This window comes from Python bivittatus, unplaced genomic scaffold (genome assembly GCF_059951505.1).
Source record: "Python bivittatus isolate LINGU-HERP-01145 unplaced genomic scaffold, Pbiv_v1 ctg000020_np1212, whole genome shotgun sequence".
NCBI classification, from domain to species: Eukaryota; Metazoa; Chordata; class Lepidosauria; order Squamata; family Pythonidae; genus Python; species Python bivittatus.
In genome coordinates, this window is record NW_028277030.1 from 122916754 (window position 1) to 122937508 (window position 20755).

General features: G+C 38.0%; 2 protein-coding genes across 2 annotated transcripts in view; one reads left to right on the plus strand and one right to left on the minus strand.

Annotated features, from left to right (window-relative positions):
- SOS1 (SOS Ras/Rac guanine nucleotide exchange factor 1) overlaps positions 1-6513 on the plus strand; it is a 61499-nt gene extending 54986 nt beyond the window's left edge. The window contains exon 22 of the mRNA XM_007435606.4: positions 319-6513. Within this exon, the coding sequence (XP_007435668.1) occupies positions 319-813 (495 nt within the window). The 3' untranslated portion in view covers positions 814-6513. The remainder of the gene's footprint in view (positions 1-318) is intronic.
- Positions 6514-7029: 516 nt separating this feature from the next.
- Positions 7030-20755, minus strand: part of ARHGEF33 (Rho guanine nucleotide exchange factor 33) — a 30823-nt gene continuing 17097 nt past the window's right edge. The window contains exons 6-15 of the mRNA XM_088132728.1: positions 19284-19328; positions 17830-18054; positions 16998-17124; positions 15370-15502; positions 14204-14287; positions 13065-13148; positions 12014-12162; positions 9730-9894; positions 8463-9210; positions 7030-7213 (exon numbers count right to left, since the gene is read on the minus strand). Coding sequence (XP_087988854.1) covers positions 7079-7213; positions 8463-9210; positions 9730-9894; positions 12014-12162; positions 13065-13148; positions 14204-14287; positions 15370-15502; positions 16998-17124; positions 17830-18054; positions 19284-19328 — 1895 coding nt within the window. The 3' untranslated portion in view covers positions 7030-7078. The remainder of the gene's footprint in view (positions 7214-8462; positions 9211-9729; positions 9895-12013; positions 12163-13064; positions 13149-14203; positions 14288-15369; positions 15503-16997; positions 17125-17829; positions 18055-19283; positions 19329-20755) is intronic.

Genomic DNA, 20755 nt, shown 5'->3' on the forward strand with positions numbered 1-20755 from the left:
AATTGAGCAGAATGTCAAGAGTACAGGGCTTTGTTTGGGTTGAAACAAAACATATTTCCATTTTGTGCACACTCCTATTTTTCAACACCAGTGTGGTAGATTTAAAATAAACATGGATGTAACATAAAGATTTTTTTTAACCACAGAAAGAAAAGGAGAAGTTGAAGTACAAGTTTGTTTAATCTATCTTTGGATGAAAGATTTATCAAGGCTTATTTAGTTTTTGTTGGGAGGGTCTGCCTTGGCACATTTGTTTAACAATGTAACACTGAGATCCCTGAATCACTTTATAAGGGAGTCACTTTTTGTTTGTTTTAGATTTCTTCTGTGCATCTGGACAGTCCACCAGCAATTCCCCCTCGGCAGCCAACAACAAAAATGTATTCACCGAGGTATTCAGTGCCCGACAGGACCTCCATCTCAGATGCTCCTGAAAGCCCACCTGTATTGCCACCACGAGAACCTGTGCGAACTCCTGATGTTTTCTCTAGTTCACCTCTGCATCTCCAGCCACCGCCTTTAGGCAGAAAAAGTGAACTTGGCAACACTTTCTTTCCCAACAGTCCCTCTCCATTTACTCCCCCTCCTCCTCAAACCCCTTCTCCCCATGTTGCACGTAGGCATTTGCCATCACCTCCTTTGATACCCCAAGAAATGGACCTCCATTCTGTTGCTGGGCCACCTGTTCCTCCACGGCAAAGCACTTCTCAACATATCCCAAAGCTTCCTCCAAAAACTTATAAAAGGGAGCCTACCCATCCATCAGTGCATCGAGATGGACCCCCTTTGCTGGAGAATGCCCACTCCACCTGAATTCTCCTTTGTGCTAGAGCGTGCTTTCTCTGGTGCTACGTCTATTGCTGGCAATAGATGCACCGTGTCTTTTGGCAACAAGGAGCTGAGTGATATTGCTCCTAACACTAATGACTCTGCAATGCATTTGATATATAATGTAGAAAATAATGAATCGTAATAACAGGCCCCTTTATTGTGGAAAAAAATGCTGTTTGTTAGTAAAGTATGCAAGGCACTGTTCTAAACTCACTGGACATCTGAATGTACCAGAAATTAGATTTGCAGATCTCTTTGGGCCAATAAGCATACCCTGTGCTTTGTGTATTGTCCAGTGAAGGATGTGAAGCATAATCTTATAATCTGTCCACCATGACATAAATTCTCGGAGTAAAAATATGCACTTTTAAAAAAAAATCTCAAACAGGGAATTTGATAGTCTTCTCAATTTAATTTTATCATTCCCTGCTTTCAAACCATGAACTGGACTGTGAGGATGATCTGTGGTACTGAACCAGGATACAGCTAAGGCATCGCATTATACTGCAGTCCTGTTTACAAACTGTTACAGTTACTAGTAAATACATGGGTACCTAGGCTTCACCAAAGAGGTACTTTCCTTCTATATAAATGTTTTGGGGCCAGTTCTGAAGAGTTAAGCAGGAAGTAGAATGCCTAATTTTTGCCACCTTTAAACAAAAGAGATTTAAATCTCATATGAATGGCAAAAGCTATCTGAGGGAGTGCCTTCTCCTGTGGTTTTTGCCTGCCCTGTAAGATCAGGCAGAGTTGGTGTGCTTTGGGTTGCGTCAATCAAACAATGCCATCTTTCAGGACCCAGGAAGCCTGCCTTTTCTGTCATAGCACCTGCCCTCTGGAATGATATTCCTCAGAGTCCTGTGTAGCTCCCATGATGATCTGGAAGTTTTTAGAAGTGTGGCTGTTCTCCCAGGCCTGGGAGTAGGTTGTTTGTGGAGCCCTGTGGTTATGTTTTCTGTTTGAGGGAGTGTGCTTGTCCAGACATGTAGGATCTTCTTTTATTGTTTCTTATTTTTTTTAAGGTAAGCCACCCAGAGTCACTTTGGAAGTGGATGGCCTCTAAATTTCAGAAATAAATACTATGAAATGGCACTACTACTGTCAGTTTAAATCTGTATCTACATGTACAAAATGGGTAAATATTGACTAGGTCTTCAGTTAAGATTTACCAATGATCCACTTTCCAGTTAGTGCTGCAGCCTCTTTGATTATGCCATGGAAATGCAAAGGATGATCCGCTGGCCATCTCTCCCACCCACCACCCACCCCAGTTATCACCAAGTTTTAACTAGTGGTAGGTAGATGAATAATCAGCATCAACTTATGCCTTGTAGTTGCATAAATAAATCATATGTATATAGTGAATGTTGCATAAATATAATTGCAAATTGTTTTTAATTTAATTGAAATAAAGACACAGATATTTTGTCTGGCTGACATATATTAAATTATTGCATTGCTAAATGTACATTTCAGTTTTTAGCCCTGAGGAGGTGAGACATGCTGTGGTACACACATCTCTCTTTCTAGATCATTGTTTTAGTTTATAAAGGATAAAACCAGAAGAAAGATATGGAATAAGAAATGCAGGTGAGTTGGAGTGATTAATAGTTAATATAAAGGATTTCATGCATATAACATTCTGAACTCTGTCTAACTTCATAAAGTTTAAAGTTGGTATTTACTATGTTAGGAGAAATCTATGTGAGTACAGTACAGTATCCCATTCTGGATTACCCATAGATCTATGAACTACCCTTCTGATCCCCATACTGTGATTATAATGCATGCCATTTATTAAAGATATTTCAATCTTCTCTGCCACGTTAGGATTTGTGAATGGTGCAGTATTGTATGCTTAGATGATAAGGCTCGTGAGATGTTTTCCCAGCCCCAGAGTACATTTCAACAATCTAGAAAACCATGCCACTGGAATATTGGTGAAAGACTGTCGTTTTGGGAGTCTACTGCTATAAGAAATTTCTCCAGTTTCAGATTATGGTCTTTGCATTTCAGGAAATTATAATTGAATCTACCTTAAAGAATCCTTTTAAACTTTACAGTCATAATAATGAGAATCAAATGGGCATTCTGGAAAAAATGTGTAGTGTTAGACTATAAGAAGTGTTGAGCTGAGATTCCGTTGAAGATATTTTAGAGATAATTCAGATTCATAATGAAAAATTCATAAATTGAGCCCCAGTTAAACCCATTTTTTCTTTTGTTGGCATCATTAAAGATAATGGCAACAATCCCATCCATAAGAACTTTAAATATTGCAGGTTATGTCATTCCAATGTGAGCAAAGCAGAGGGCAACTGCAGTTTTTCTTGTTTCTGCCTGCCACACTGAAACATGAGTTCCCTAATCAACCAGTCTGACTTTCAGGAAAGGAGACTAGAGTACACATTTGCTAAATTAACATTTTTAAATAGTAATTTCATAGGCAGATGTAACTTTGTCTTAAATGAAAACTTAAACTCTCCAGCAAAAAGTTTTATTACAGCTGCCTTTAAGATTGCTTGAGACAGGTCAGTTGTTGAAATGTTAAATGATTTAAGAAAAGATGCTATTGATATTGTGAGGGCTTTAGCTTCTTTACCATGAGGTAAATATTCATAGTTCTGTACAAAAGTAATCAATACTTTAAAAATGCAAATCTTAATCTGAAGCCCAATTGTATTGCTTAGTACTATCACTTTTTGTTATGGTAAAATGTGCTCCATTTTCAGCATGAAAAAGGTTGTTTTAGTCCCTTCTATTGTCTCTTGTCAATATGTGTGGAATTGCAGTTGTGAGGGTTTAATAGTGTAGAAGAGCTTTTTTAAAGTGATCTGTGTGTGTATGTGTGTGTGTGTGTGAAAGAGAGAGAAAATCTATTCCAGGAAATTGTTAAAGGATTTCCTATAAATTAGTACTGGATTGTATCACTAAAATTATACAAAATAAGTAAGGTAATAGCTTTATTGGGTTAAAGGCTAAGTAATCAAATTCCTGAGTTAGCAAAGCTCTTATCACACAATGAAAACCCAAGAGAGATTATTTTCACAGGCCTGATGTCTGTTATTGTAGGAGCATATAATCTGTTAGGGCTAGGAAATTGAACATAAGCAAGTACTGGTTATCTAGATCAAGTCAAGATGTATTTTCTCTGATCAGAGAAACTCTTTCCACCAAATCTGTTATTAGGGGAAAATAAATTGCATCCTCTGGGATATTCAGTACATAATGGAAGGAAATCATGCAAATCTAAGCAATCTGTGGCCAAGTTTTGTTTAGCATGCTGCAAAACTGTGTTGTGTTTATGCATGGTGTTGTTTGCTTTTGTATACTTTTGCCATCTTGAGTCAGGCTATCTTTCCTGGAATTGGGTTATTGATAGAAAACTTCATCAATTTTAAAATTCAGAGGCTTCTGCTATGTTATACCTTAAAATACCCAATATCCAGTGCATGCACACGTGGATTCTGTAGCCACTTTTCCCACTGAACTAGCACTAATCCCTTAAAAATGCCATCTGCAGGAGAAGACAGAATTGGTAACTCTGGGAAGTCTGGTGAAGAGGGGACGGTTGGGTTAGGTGTTCTGTTACATTCATGTTAGTGTGGGGAAGTAGCCTATCTCTGTTCCACTATAAATTAAGCGCACCACACTAATGGTGACTGGAACGCATGCATGAAATCCTTGTTGCTCTAAAATTTTAATTAGTGAAGACTTTCTGAAATGTTCTTTTTAATAAGGGAGAAAACTCAGTTAAGTGACTCCTGGGATATTCTCTCAAAACATTGAAAGAACCAGTTCAGACGCTGGTCTGTCATAAGAATTAATTTTCGCACAATTGTTATAAATTGCTTTTCAACTGACTAGTCATCACTCCCCTATTTTTTTTCTTTTAAAAAAGCAAATTGTAGGGTCACTGCTAGTTGTGATTCAAAATCAAAAACACACGAGTGTTTTTTTAAAATAAGTGGCAAGTAAGGCTTTAAAGTCAAAGCGCATTCCCTTTGCCTTTGAATACAAAATTAGTTAAGGGATCAGGTGCTGTAAAATTGACCTTTGTAAATTCATCATGTAGCCAGCTGAAATGGAAAACAAATCTTGTGCCAGATGTATGCAACTTTCAGTAGCTGCCAAATGTGCCTTTTAAAAAGTTTTTCTTTCTAAAACAAAGATTCTCTCATTGGCAGGATCTTATTTTCAGATTACATTTTTAATTTGGCCAATTTAGAAATCAAGCTTTCTTGTCCTCTGTGTACAGGTTTATTTTTGAATAATTCTGATAACTTATATATTTGAAAATGTATTGCCTTTTGTTCAATGCTGTGGATTCATTGCTAAATTGTTAAAAGGCAATGGTGGTCCAATTCAGCTGTGTAAGATTGAAGTGGTAATATCTAAACTGGTAAATTTTATGAGTCTGTGTGTACCTAATCATGTCTATAGGTGCTTTGTATGCTATGTCTGCAATGGTATTCAGATTGCATTTAAACTAAAAATGAATAGTGGCTGTTATTTTTTGGCATTCAAAAGATCTGTTCTTAAATAAAAAGGCCTTACGTATCCCGTAAGTGTATATTTCTGTATATATGATAATTTAGATCTGTTGAGCTACCATATTTTTTATTCAACTTATAGTGTTGTTTAATAAAGAGTATAATATTAGAATGGGTTTAGAATATTACAACTCATTGGTACATTCACACATCCCATTAGGCTAAGCCAAAAGCAAACAAATCACTGTGTTTTAACATCATGTGAGAATGCGTACGTTGTATAGGTGAGCTCCCAACAAAAGGAGAAAACACATGCAGAATCTATCAGATGTGAATACTGTGGCTGAATACAGCCTGTTGCCCAAGACCTAACTGCATGGTCAAATTTGTCCATTAGTTCTTTCCTGCTTGGTCTTCATGTGAAGAAAAGTTGAGTGCTTGGCTTTTGTTGATGTCAAATCCAAGTCAAGCAGTGGAATTAAATTGGGCTATAGGAAAATATGCTACATTTTAATTATATGAAAACCAAACATCTTAAATCTGCAGAACTAATGGCCACAGTTCAATGTAAAAAAAAATGCAATTAAATAGGTCGATCTTATGTTGTACTTTTGTTTGCTTTGCATTTACAACAACTCTGGTATTTAAAATATTTGAATCAGTGTAGAGAATTTCTCCCATCTCCTTCATGAATAAACTATTACGACTTCAGGTTTTAATATTATTTCCTGGAAGGGTAATTCTGATTGTTTATTATCCCAGTTTTCTAGGTGAGCAGCAAAATATCTCTTCCAATTGAATGTTTCTGTTCAATATACTATGGATTATTAGCTCCAGCAGGGTATTGTACTGTTTCTTCCACATTTCCCATTTTCATTATTTTACTTTTCCAGCTTTCACTTTGCATTGTATGACTATTCAATCTTCATAGGGTGGTTTGGGTTTTTGTCCCATTGTTAGTCTTTTGTAGCTTCTTAATCACACAAAAAATACTCAGTTGAATTTGCTGAGCAAATAAACAGTGTTTTTTAGGACAAATTTCATCTGAAGCAAAATGCAAGCAATAATCACCTAAATCATGCTCTGAAGTGAAATATATTCTATAGTAATTTAAAATGTATATATGAGCCTAGCACTGCTTTTCTTTGTGTGAAAAAAAAATGGAAGCTTCTCATCCTGATATTTCTTTTTAATTCCAGATCACTTAAATAAATTGTGAACATTCCTATTATAACATTTAACCATTTTATATCCAGAATGCTGTATTTCTTAAGCTACTCTTAAAAGGTGAACTGCTCTTTTAGAGAGAGCAGAACAATCAAGAACTATGCCAAATTTTTCCACACTATTAAAAATGCATGATAGAAGGGGATTTAAAATGATGACCTGATGAATATTTGTAGACACCGAAAGTTTATTTTCTATGGAACCAGTTCATATGGGAGCGCTGTATACACCACCTTGAATGTCCAATTTAAAGTGAGATAGAACTAGGTCTGTATAACATGCACTCTACCATGAGTAGCTCTTGTAATGGCATGCAAGGTATCTCCAGCCCTGAAAATCCTGCCTAAGTTTATTTGGCAAAATTATGTCAGTCCACACTTCTCTAAGGTTTTACATGATAAAGAGCAACTCGGAACCAATATGATAGCATGGATATTAATACTAAGCTTTCCCCATTACTAGGTAGCCCTTATTTCTGAATAACAGGAGTAAATGAATGTTGGCAAATTTATTTTTCTTTGAGTAACTCATTTCTTTTTGAAAAGTTTGCAAAAGGAACTGCGAAAACCTCTTTTCTGTTCTTGCCGTGGTGTGTGGCTGCTGAAAGATGTTTGCTCATTATCATCTCTACAAGAGAATCTGATGTCTTCTAAATGCATCTCCTGAAAAGGAAGAAAAAATAGTTCTCTCATATAGTGGAACAAAGGAGGTTGGGAAAATAAATCTGCAAGAAACCTTTAATGTTTGTTTATCAACTTCTACAGCAAAAGTAGGGAACCTTTTACTCTATAAATGCCAGCGAATCACAATTCCCAGGAGCCCAGCTGACACAATGAAGGCTGCTACGGATCACAAAACAATATTTGGAGGGATGTGAGCATTTGGACCTATCAGACAGGCTGAACTGAAGTGCATTCTGTTCCTGTCATGGGCTAGTGCAGCAGCAGTTCTCAATTTCTTTAAAACGGGGCATAGGAACCAAGCCCGACTTAAGGATCAGGAATTGCTTCCCAGAAGCCTGTGTTTCATCAAGAGCAGCAAAGATGATCCTGTCCCTACAAGTTTGCTCCCTGCCTCTCGGCAGGCAGGAGGCGTATCTGTCTGCACACATAGTCTCCAGAGACCTGTACTACAAAGGAGTTCTTTCTTAACTATCCGCCTTCATAACCTAATCATTTGGTTTAGAAAGGCTCACCTTAATGTAGGAGTAGTAGACACCTGGCTCAGCAGCACAAAATATCTAAGCTAAGGCGGATGACTTTGTCAAGACATGGCTGGGCTGATGTTTATAGCAGATTATCTGTAAGATCAATCTTAAGCAGCAAATTCTTAGAAGAGCCTACTTAAAACTGAACAGTACAACTAATCTGCATCCATCTCTCTTAATTCTTAATGCTAATTCTGGGCTGCCATGGTGTCCCTGACTTTATTCAAGACACATTAAGATATAAATTGTCCAACCATATTTTCTCATACTATGCTATGTGCATTCAGCCATGCAGTTATGTTTCAGTGTGTCATGCAGATCCAGAATATTAGGTTACTAAACCACAGTTTATCACAGTAGTCACTAAACCAGTTTATCATGCATAAGGGTGTCATGTGAAGTACTGTCTCCATTCCTGTCTACCCCTTTCAAGGAATTAGAAACTTTGAGTTGACATCATTTTTTCAATTAGCAATTGGAGCATAATCTTCTAGACAGAGGCAGGAAGATACTCTGGAGACTGCTTTCAACTGGTGCTCCAAATGCAGGATTACATGCAACTACGAGTCAAAAAGGACTGAATGCTATCCCTCTGGGACACAGCCCTGACCCCTCCCTTCTTTGCCTTTGAGTCAGTAGCCCGCTTACGTGTTTTTCAGACCCTGCTGGGAAGTGGGTTTGCCCTGGCCTTTTGCTCTCCTTACTTCTACAAAGCTTTGCTTTTCACCCAGTCCCCGCTGTGGAGGAAAGTAGTTCCACTGGGAGCTCCTGGAGGTGGCAGAGGCCTCATGGAGCTGGAAGCCTCTTTCCTGCAAGTTTGACAGCCGACTCCCACTGCTGCTCCTTGTGCTATACAGCCTTGGGCTGATGCCTTCTGACCCACTCCGGGGGAACTCCTTCAAGGACCGACTCAGTTGTTTGCCTTTGCTCCGAAAAGCCTCGCGCTTGGAGGTGCTGCTGCTGCTGTGCTCTGGATCACTGCTCTTGGAAAGTGGTTGCAAAGTGCGCTCTGCCTTTTCTGGTTCCATTGGGAAGTTCACAGGCCGCAAGAAGCAGATGTCAATGCTAGATTCAGAAGAGGCTGGTGAGCAAGTCTGAAGGACAGCCAGGGGTTCTTCCTCGTAGAGTCCAGGAATGGAATATGTATTCCCTCTGTATTCAAAATCTTCAAAATCGGGAGTGAAGCTTATACTGTCTTGCAGAAGCTCCATAGAAGCCTTGTGAGATTTCTCAAGGTTTTCTTTTGCATCTGATGAAGCAGCATTGAACTCAATGTCTGGAAGAGGCTGTAGGGAAGCTGCCAGAGCCTTCAGGTCCCCCTCATTGAACTGAGATGGTGTTAGAACACTCTCTGGCCTGCCACGCTTTCTTCCATCAGCTTCCCACTCACATGGTTTCCCTGGGATGTTTGCCATTTCTGGTTGGCCCTTTTTTATGTGTGACATCAAATGCCTTAAAGGAGTGGTAGGAGAATAAAGATTAAACATAATTAAGTAAACACTGTGTTCTCCCTGTACCCCAACACAGGTGAAAATAGCTCCAATTTGGATGATTGGGTTACTAATTTTTGTGGGGGCTCTTTATCATTCAAGTAAATTGTTTTGCTTACAACAGAATTCCCTAGTTCTGTTCTTCACTGTTGAACCTCTAGCTCTGTTCAAAATCCTTCTTACTAATGCCAAAGTCTGTAGCATAGATATTGATTTTCTGAAGACACCCCAAACAAGTTGCTAATGTGCATTTTCTGATATGAATAGTTCACTAGGGTTTGGAGAATAAGTTTCTTGTTACTATCTTAGATTGAGCTATGTATGTGAACAAAATATGAAATATTTGTGAAAGTCATTACACTACAAAAAGTTTTCAAAACATAAGAATAAACAAGTGTAAGAATAAGAATAAAGAAGCTGAAGATGATGCTGTAATGTACATTTCTGAATTAGTATCTTCTGATGCTATCTTTGTACTCACATAGCAGCTGTTCCAGAAGCAGAGGCTGATGGGAATAGTTGCACTGTCTCTTCAGAATGGATTCCACTATTGTGAAAGGAAGTTGCACTCGGTGTTGGAGATGCTGCTTGTCCGCTGCTGGGACACTGAGAGGCTAGACCTTTATATAACTTTATGAAGGAAGATCTAGTAAAAATTAGATACAATACTTCTGAGTTCAACAAGAATGCAATTGCATCAGCTTTTCTAGTTAGCATGCAACTATTCTTGTATTAATTTCATTTCTATAATGCTTGATCACTGTCACTATCACTGGTACTTAAGATCCATGTAAGAATAAGAAATATCTAGATCACAAACAACTTTTGAGAACTTCAGCTTTCATTAACAGACACAAGTTTTTAGCCCTTATACTGTATTTAAAATTCCCAAATAGCACTAGGCCTAACAGCTAATTAAGGAAAATACACTGCATACATCATAAGCAGGCAGGAAACAGGTTAATAGGATTGACTTTGTTTATTGTTTTCCTTTTCGGTACTAGAATAGCAAATTTCACCAACCAGAGCCTGGTGCAAAAGAAACACATAGCAAATTAAAGAATTATGAATTTATTTTGAGCATCCTTTGCTGATCTACTGCAAATTACCTAATTCTACTAAGAAATCTATGTCTAGGCTTACTTTATATTCCCATATTCCATCCCAGTACACATAAATAGGCATTGAAATCTACCACTATAATACTGCAGGTTCATTAAGGAAAGTATGTAAATACCAGTGGCAACTACACTATAGCAACAAAACATACAGAAATGAAACTCAGTCAAGTATCTAACAAGCTGTTCTGGAACTTCAGCAACTGGTGCTGCTTTTTCAGGAAACAAACAAGGCCATTATAACAAGACCATTTGAGCCCTTCTTTAGTGTTATGTTGGAGAGACAATGTTGTGTGAAAAAAACTGTTACTCCACCATAATGTTAAAGAAGGGCTAAAATCTAAATCTTGCAAAGTAGAATGAGCAGATCCACCCAATTTTTCATTTACATTTTTCAACAATTTGGCTGTGGAAATAATCCTGGTTGTAGGGGATAGTAGTGGCACTTTTTAAATTTGCATTATCCATACAGAACATGCGCTAAGCTTTTCTTAGGGGAGAACAGTGTCAAATTCTTATTATTCATTCAAATATTTCTATACACATTATAAAGAATTCCAAGTAATTTACAATATTACTTCTTTTTGCAAAGATTCAAAGGGAGTAAAGCAACTAATTAAAAGAGAAAAAAAAGGCTGCAGAAATCCAATGTAACAAGGTAAATTTAAAAGATCACATTGGCATTGGAGAGGAAGTAATTCCACAAGCCAGGTGCCACCATGGGGAAAGGTCCACCTCTGTCACCAGTATGCATAATCTGCAGACCTGAACTTGAAGAGCAGACCCTCTCCCAAAGACTGTAGGTACCTGGGACTGTAGGATGACAGAATTGAACACACTGTTTAAGGGTTAGAGGACCCAACCCTCACCATGCTGCATGTAACTCCAACTCCAGAATTCATGATGGTGCTCCACTCTGCCTTAAGCAAGACTATTTCCAAAGCAGGAGCAGAAAGAAACAGTGCTGGAAGAAATCCTACATGGAAGGGCAATGCCACTCAGCACAACCTCACAGAACTCAACTGGAGCTGGTACCATTTCTGAAGATTTATTTGAGGAGCCTCTACCAGTTCCCTCCAGGACAGGCAAATGGAGGTGGCAGCAGCAGGTACAGCAATGATGCTGAAAGTGGAACAGTTCCACAAGGCTGATACTACAGAAGAGGTGGCTGAGAACAGCTGCGTCTTCATTAGCCACATTATCCCTGGGCCTCCAGGGATGTTTTGGGAGCAAGATCCTGGAGAGGCATTGGGAATAATGAAGATGGCAATGGCAAGGCCTTTCTCTTCACATAGTCAGGTTATAAAACATGTTTACATTTTTTAAAAGGGACCTGTGATTACCCACAGTAGTGCTAACACTTCCCCCACTACTCCATGTACTCTTTTGGGGATAGCCAACAAAGCACAGTACTGCTGCTGTCAGATTTTGTAACGTAGCAATCAACCAGGAGCTGGGAAGACCAGGTCAAAATTTGCCCTGAAGCTCACAGGATGATCCTGGTCCAGTCATTATTATTCAGGCAACCTAATTCTCAGACTAGTTGAGAAGGTCAAAGAAGAAGAGAGACATATAGTTATCTTAAGCTCTTGGAAAGAAAGCTTCATAAAAATGCACAAAGAGGCTACACTTTAGCAGCAAACTCACTTTCTCAGTTTCTTTCGTTTCTGTATTAGCAGATCTTCATTGCACTGGAAGAGAAGACTGTAGTGAGAAATGAAAACTCGCAGGCGCTGAACACAAACAAGAAGAAGGTAATAATCTGGGTGCTCTTGCTCAGTGTACTTCAGGATGTTCTGGTGCAAAAGGAGGAAATCAGAATTAAATCTCCAACATCTTCTCAGTTCATTTGACATAAATCATGATATTCACCTTTCACTGAGGACCATGTCAGACCCCCCTTTTTCCCCCTGATAACCCATTGGTACAGCACTTGCTTTGAATGAAAAAGTTTCCAGTTTTGATCTCTTGCAGGATCTCTTCATAGTCTGGGAAAGTGTCTTGAATGAAACCTTAGGCAGGTAATGCCAGTTGCTATATTGTAAATCAGAGCTGGCTGGAGGTCACATTTTCCTTTCTTTCAACTTCTGGGAGCCACAGGGAAAATGGGCAGTGATATAGAGACTATTTGGCCTATTCTTTTGCTCATGGTATGGTTGAGGACTTTTTTTCCCCAAAACTCCACAAAAATTTTGTCAAAAAGCAGAAGTTTGGTGCTGTAATCTGAAGCCTTGTGATGCCAGGAACCACAAAAATGGGGTCGGGTGGAGGCCTGAGGGCCACACACCTCTACTACAAACAGTTCCAAGCTAGATGGATCCATGATCTGACTCAATATAAGGCAGCATTCTACAGTCCTCTGAAGGGGCCAAAGCTCCATGATGGAGTGCTGTATGCTTCAATTTCCAGACACAGCTGGAACAGACCCCCTTCCAAAACACTGTAGCAAGACATCACAATATAAGACAGCTTCCTATGTTCCTAAAATCCACATTATCTGTGAAGATTTGTGATATTTCCTAATGTATAACCATTAACACAGGGATGGGGAATTTGTGATCCTCCAAATGATGGGACAAATCTCCCATCATTTCTGACCACTGACCATGACAGGAGCTAGAATACAACTCCATCTGGAAGACTAAAGCTTCCTCACATTTTAATTAAAGAAAGGTCAAAGAAAGTTATTAGAACTTACTTGCAAATGAAGAAGATATTCTGGGATGCGCTGGACAATATGAAAGAAAAATATGTAGAGGTCAGACTTGATTTCTTCCTCAATCTGTTGATGAGAGAAGATAAAACAAATTTAAATAATTTATAAATTGGAGATGAATCCTGTTAATTGCAGAAATAGATGCATAATTTTTTGCAAAACAAGAATTATGAAATTATTGCATGAAAATGTGTGGATTTTAGTATCTGTAACAATTAGCACATCAATCACCATTTAATTATCTCTAAATCTCTACACTTCAAAGAACTTTTTTAAATACATTACTATGAGATTAGACTATCACAAGATACAGGTAATCCCCGAGTTAAGAACACCCGATTTAAGAACAATCCATAGTTAAGAATGGAGCCTATTGTAGTAAAATTTGAGTTAAATACACAATGATTTGAGTTAAATACACAATGGTTCGAGTTAATCACACAATACTACTTACACGGTATTATACAATAATATTGTTCTGGCTTACACACAAATTTGACTTAAGAACCAACTTTGGGAACGTAACTTGTTCTTAAATTAGGGACTATCTGTACTCCTATGTGGGTTCAGTCTTCAAAGACAGTTCAGAAATTGTAAATTAATTGAAAATGAAACTGTAAGGCTATTATCAGAGATTGGGTGTTAAACATGTGATTCCTTATTTTCATTCAAATAAGGCTGATTGTTCTGAATGTCTGTGAATCTGTGAATCTGTAATCCATAACTATGAATGTGGAAATAGGAAAACAAAAATATGATATGAATATAGTATCTTAAAACCTTTGCTTCAAGCAAAAATAATGTAAAGGCAGAGATCCATTCGTAGTCCACATTCTTAACATTGCCACTGTGGCTTGGGAATGAGTTCATTAGCGAATTTAAGTTGTTTTTCCCAAACCAGCAAAACTTTGATGGATACCTGTTAGCTCATCCTCTTGATGGGATCTGTTTCAATGGCAGCACCATGCCCATACGTTCCTATGTGTCCCTAGAATTGCTCTTTCCCTGAAAGTAACATACCATTCATGCAGAAGGGAGCCTGGATCAGAAACAACTGCAGTATTTTCTATTCAAATGACATCATTGCAGGAAACAAATTATTTAACAAGGCCACAACTCACCTTTTTCAGAATCACCACATGGATCAAAGAGATACATTCTGGCAAGTCCCTCAAGTAAGCAATATAATAGTCCAAAAAATTGTTCTGAGAAGAGAAATTAAAAGATTCCTCAGAATCCTTAAGTATGTGTCTGATATCAATCCCCTGTTTATCCTTAACTCTCTACAAATACAGGCCAAGGATTTGGATTCTATTTCTTTGGACTTTAGGTGCAGGAAGCAATACAGCAGATGACATCCCACCGCACATCAAGGTAGTTAGTATTCAAAGCTAGCCAAGCCGGGGCATCCATGGGTAAAGTATTTTGGCAGCTGAGCCAGATAATGAGACATATAACTTTCCCTTTTCCTGGAGGTAAACATAAATAGCAGTAATTGAGAGCAAGTTTGGTGTAGTGGTTAAGGCACCAGGCTAAAAATGGGAGACCCTGAGTTTTAGTCCTGCCTTAGGCACAGAGCCAGATGGGTGACCTTGAGCCAGTCACTCTCCCTCAGCCCTAGGAAGGAGGCAATGGCAAACCACTTCTGAAATCTTGCCAAGAAAACTGCAGGGACTAGTCCAGGCAGTCCCCAAGAGTCAGCACTGACTCAAAGTTACACACACACACAAATATTAAGTAAGAGGTGCTTGACAGTTATGACACCCCAAACCAGCTGCCTATGATGGCTATGTCAATGGTAAATTGGCCTAGGGATGGCGGCATGATGTGGAAGTTTAAAAGATTCATATGATACTGTTCTATTACGTAAATATGCAAAAACGTAAAACTGATTTCTGCCCTCTACAAAGAATATCAAAAAGCAGCTAGGTAATAAAAAAAATCTACATTAATGCAAATTAATAGCATCCATTTTTTAAAACATGTCTAAAATGAAATATGCTTTTCTGCTACAATTATGAACTGCATATGTAACACAATACAAACAATTTTCAAAATGCAGTTTAATCTAACCTTCCTCTTAGGAAATATAAAATATATGTCAGAGTTTGAGAAGTACTCAGGTATATTTCAATGAATGATTCCAAAAAAATATCTATGTGTGTGCATCTATGTGCATGCATACTCACATGCATAGATACACGCATACATGTTCATTTGAGTCATTCAGAATAGAATAATTTCCTGAACAGGTATTCTTCATTATTTATTTTCATTCAAAATATACCTCATCATTGGTCAATTTGAGAAATATGTCTCCCAGGATTCCTTGTTGAGGCCAGCTCAACACTCTTTCCTGCAAGGCATGAAGTAAATCTACATGTTGCTGGACCAAGTATCTCAAAGAATTGGGGAACAAACTGCAACCAGAATACAGGAAAAATAGGGTTTTTTTCATAGAAATATTAACAAAAATTCAGAATAACATATCTAACCTAATATCCAGTAGGAGAGCTGCTAAAGGTATACAAACTGAGGTAGTACACAATGTTCCAGGAACAATTCACAATGCAAATTTTAACTCCAGGATGAAGCAGGCATGACTGTGGAAATCCACGATCACAACTGCTAACTTTTTTTTCAACTTAAAGCATTTGAAGGAATTTCCCATTTTACCTGGGGCAATGGCATTAAGTGAACATGTTTAATCTTTCTCCCCATTCTCAAATCACTTTATCTAAGGCCATTTCCTCACTAGTGATTTACTGCATTTTATAGCATCGGCCAACCATAATTTGATGGATTTCCTCACCTTTGTTTCCTGTTATTTCACCTTCTTTGAACATTTGTTTGGTGCTCTTTGGAAAGAGTAGCTGGTAAGTATGCTCCTTTTAAACCCAAGTAAGAGCTGGCCAACGGCAGGGATCTCCCTGCCATTTCACAGTGCAGTCTCCCCACCACTTGTCAGCTGTTATTCAGGTCCTTTGAAACAGATTTAGCGCTCTTTTGAAAGCATCTCTCAACTTTAACCACTATCAACACCATCAGTCGGTTGCTATTAAGGATGATCCCTCTTTTAAACCCAAGTATCAGTTCAGAGACTTAGTGGATATAGGAGGATAACCTGGTTTGAAGGAGCAGAGTTATCAGGCTGTCCAAAACAGTAAGATAGAGCCTAGAAACTGGAGAAAGGAGAGGATATATCCACACTAGTCTACAGTGGCCAACAGGTTCTACCCTTAGGGTAGGATTTGGGTTCAACCTTTTAGGTATCACCTGGACTGCACTACAGTCAGAATGGATGATGAGTGCATCAGATTGCATCTTTGGCAAAATTATATAAGGATAAGAGAGGCAACACTCATTTCATAGTGGTACAGCTAAAGATTACGTAAGGCAGTAGCAGATATGGGCTAGGAACCAGATCCCAGAGCTATTCTGGATCATCATTAAGTGCAGGTGAAGAAACAGCAGCTTTAAAGGTGGGTGGATAGATTTTTAACACATCTTTAATGCATGGGGAAAAGCTCATCTTCAGGAAATTTCTCCTTTGGGGCTTTTTAAATAGTGGTGTTGCTGTTAACACAAGGGGAGTCCTGTCCTTGAGAAACTGTAGATAATTTATCCTTTCTCTGAAAAAATACAATATGGAGAAATCATCTGCCCAATTTTACTGCTCATAAATGTAGTGGAGAACTTTGAAAAGCCATTTGGGCCCATCTCTATGATAAATAAGGTTGCTTTAGCATCAAGGTGGATCCCATCATGGACCCAAACAGAGATGAAGATGGGCATGTGACAGATGGCCAATGAAGGGAAGACTGAAGAGAATAAAATACTGATATTTTAAAAGAAAATCTGATTCAAGTACTTAAAAAAATCATAGTATATAAGAAAGTACAAGGAATAGTGTACCTTTCCTTCGTATTTCTTTTAACTTCTGTTCCATGCAATGTGGATTTAACTTTCAGAACAAGAGAGAGGCTGACAACATACTTTCTTTCAGACTCTAATAAGTCCAAAGCAATGTTTTGCCTTTTAGCTATGACAGAACAAAAATAATTTTGTTTTGACAGATTAAGAAACATGATCATGCCACTTGTTTTTAAATAAACTATCAATATAAGAGGAGAATATTAACAAGCAGGAAAAACAAAGACTTAACTTTTTGCCATTGCAACTTATTTCAAAATAGGGAAGTCTGAAATTATGTCTACCAAGCAGGGATTAAACTACTGCCTAAACAGACCTGCAATTCAAATAAAAAGTGTATATTTGTTTGCTTCTTGCTTCTATCTCTTATATATTACCGTAATCTGCATGGACTTCCAGTGATTTATAACAGTAAAAGAACAAAATATTAAAACCAAGACAGGCATATAATAATGCAGTAATGCTATGGCACACATTCATCTTCCCCCAGATCCTCAGTTTTTACGAGCTTCCAGATGACCGTTAGGATGGATGCTGATCTTATCTCAGGGAAGTGGTTGTTCCATAATGCAGGGGCCATAAGAGGAAAAAAATGGTCTGAAAGCCTCTTGTCCTTTACAACTTCTTGGCAATGGGGGACCCTTCACAGATTTTGTTGGTGACCACATGCCAGATGAGTCAATTCCATACAGAGAAGGCAGTTCTGAAGGCACTTGCGAGTACCTTTGTATCTAAAACTGTATCCTATAAATCACATGCACAATTGACACAAGAGAGAATTCTTCTGTCTCCTGGCCACTTCTGTTATTCTCACCTGCAACAGAAGGATCCCACATCAAATTTTCTATTGAGCTATATTTATTTGGACCCAAATCTCTCTGCCTATCACTTAAGTTCTTTGAAATATGTTCATCATTCCTCTCTTTACTGCCTTTGGGCTGTTTCCATGATGTTGATGATGCCTGACCCTTTGATGGAGCATCACCTGATGAGGAAGCTAGGAGGTTCTCTTCTCTGTCCAGATTTGTACTGGTTAGCCCTAGAATTAGAACATGGTGTTAGCAGGAATATCCTTAATGGCCATTTGGCCTGTTAAACTAGTCTAAAAGCCGTTGTGCAAATATCTGAAGCCATGTCAACCTTTGGAGTGCAAGATCTTTAAAAAATTATCTATCATCTACCAATCTATCAATTTATCTAAATTTCTCCAAGAAAAAAGAAAGCCCATGCCAAAGGCAATGATAATATCTTTTATTATGAAATTTGAAGGACCCTGTGAAAGTTGTGCCATTTTCATGGTATTTATTTCTTGTTTTTTGACAAAGTTCTCAAAGGAGTTTGTGCAGAACAATTGTAGCTTACAGACAAGCTTCATTTTATAGTTTCCATACAGGCTTTCCTATTTTGCCTTTGAACAGACTCCTCTGCTTTATCTGGATTGTCTAAATGCTCTGGTAGCTCCATAAACAGCTACATCTGCATGCAAATTAAAAGACACAAGAAAATCCTTAATGGATCAGCCTAGGAGCAATTTAGTCCTGCATTCTGTGTTCTGAAGCCAGGTGCTTTCAGGAAACTCACAAATATGGACAAGTAGCCAAAGGTACTCCTCCACTGTTGCCCCTAGCAATTGATATTCACAATATGCTGTTTGTAATACAGGAAGCAGCATATAGCTGTTGAGTCAAGTAACAGTGATGACCCTATTGCCTATACATTTGTCCAATTCCCTTTTAAAAATATCTAAACAGGTGGCCATTGCCACATCTGATGGCAATCATTTCCAAATTTAACTATATGATGTTTAAGGAAATGATATACCTCTCTTTATTAGTCCTGAAGATTTCTGCATTTAGATTCAATGGATGATCCCAAGTTATGCCCCAATGACTGAACCTCAGACTTGAAGAATCAGGAATACTCTTAGAAGTTTCCTTAAGAAAAATCATTACATATGCAAACCCACTGAGAAATACCCACTGACTTTTAACAAGCCAGGTATACCACTCAGATTGGTGTGGCTTACCTAGACAATGGTCTCTGGAAGTTGTTCTACAGATGCTAAGAAAACTTGCCTCTCTATCTCAGCAGGAAAACTTTTAATCCCACATTCCTGGGTCTATATCTTATGTAGTTCATTGCCTTTGCTTAATAGGTAGAACGTGCTACAGTTATACAGATACTTTCATCAACAATGTTGGTGTTTTACAAGTTTCCTGAGAATCTCTATCAGAGAACATTATCTATAAAACATTCAGATCCACTCACCTCTCATATAGCTTTCTCCCAGTGTCCTAGGTATGCAATCAGAGACTGAGCAAAAATAGGAGATTAGCTTACATGCAAAGAAAGATCAGTAAAACAAACTTTTCACAAAGGCTTAGATTTAAATACTGAGAAAAATGTTTCTAAAATTTCAGCTTCTAGGGTTTGTTTTTGTGAATTTCAATGCATAAAACAAGCAAAGTAAGTTCTTGTCATTACTGATTGCTTTGTGTAGAAAGATCAATTTGGAAAGATATGGCAAATTAAGGAAAGTACAAATGTGGACAAAATTTGGACAAAAATAGGACAAATGCACTTGAAAATTATCTGCCAACCTGATGCTGTCCAGAGGCCTTGAACCTCCCATCATTCCAAATTAGTTGCTGAAGTCCAGCTCATCAGAAGACACTAGCTTGGTGAAATTTGTCATAGTCATATGTTCTAAAAGTATTACTGCAATACATTTTACAATGATACCTGTTATGTATCTAGTACAGTGTTTCTCTGTATGCTCGGTGGGGAATTCTGGGAGTTGAAGTCTACACCTCTTAAAGTTGCTGAGGTTGAGAAACACTGATCTGTTACAAGGAACACAACTGAATTAATGGAAAGTCCTGGTTCCTGAGAATGGCCCCTCCTCTTGTATGGCATACTGTTGTATCCAAGTTGCTACTGATATCCCTAAACTCACTTATGATGTTCCTCCATTCCACAGGAACGGTGCATGGTTGCATGATTGTCACCCTTTTTGCATGGCAATTCAGATATTGTCTAATGAGAAGATTAATGTTTTATAAACCAGCTTGGGAAGATAATTAGAAATTAATTAATTAATTAATTAATTAAGAAATAAGGGACAAGGTCATGACTATCCTGCTATCCAATAATGCAAAACTTTTTCAAAACATCAATATCCAAACATCCTCTGCTTTGTGATCTGTTCAAAATAATACCACTTAGATGGTAACTAAAACTTCAGCAATTTTGAGTGATTTGCTGCAAGAGAACTTTAAACTCTACTTAAATTTCTCCACGTTTATTAAAAAGGAATAAGGTTGTTTTTCTTTTAAAAAAAAACTTTTTGGCACACTTAGAAATTACCCTTTTAACTACACCACCCACTTTTGCGAATCTTGGTTCATCACAGCTACTCTCTGCCACAGAGCTAGAAACTACATTCTTCTCCTTTACAGGTCTTCACAACCTTTGTGAATTTTACTCTTTTTATTTTTCTCTTCTGTCAGATTTCCCATTCTTATTATAATTCCTCTTCCATGCCCACTCTCCAAAAGCCAAAGCAGTAATTTCCCAGTTGCACATTTCTTAGTATTCATTCTTCCCGCTTCCCTTGGCAGTCTTCAGCGCTAACTATTGCCTTTTGCTTTTGTTATATTTTCTCAGCAAAAGTCTGTGTCACAAAAGGCTATGATTTTCACTTTTTGTTCCCCTTTTACATGCAAGGCAACCTCCATGGT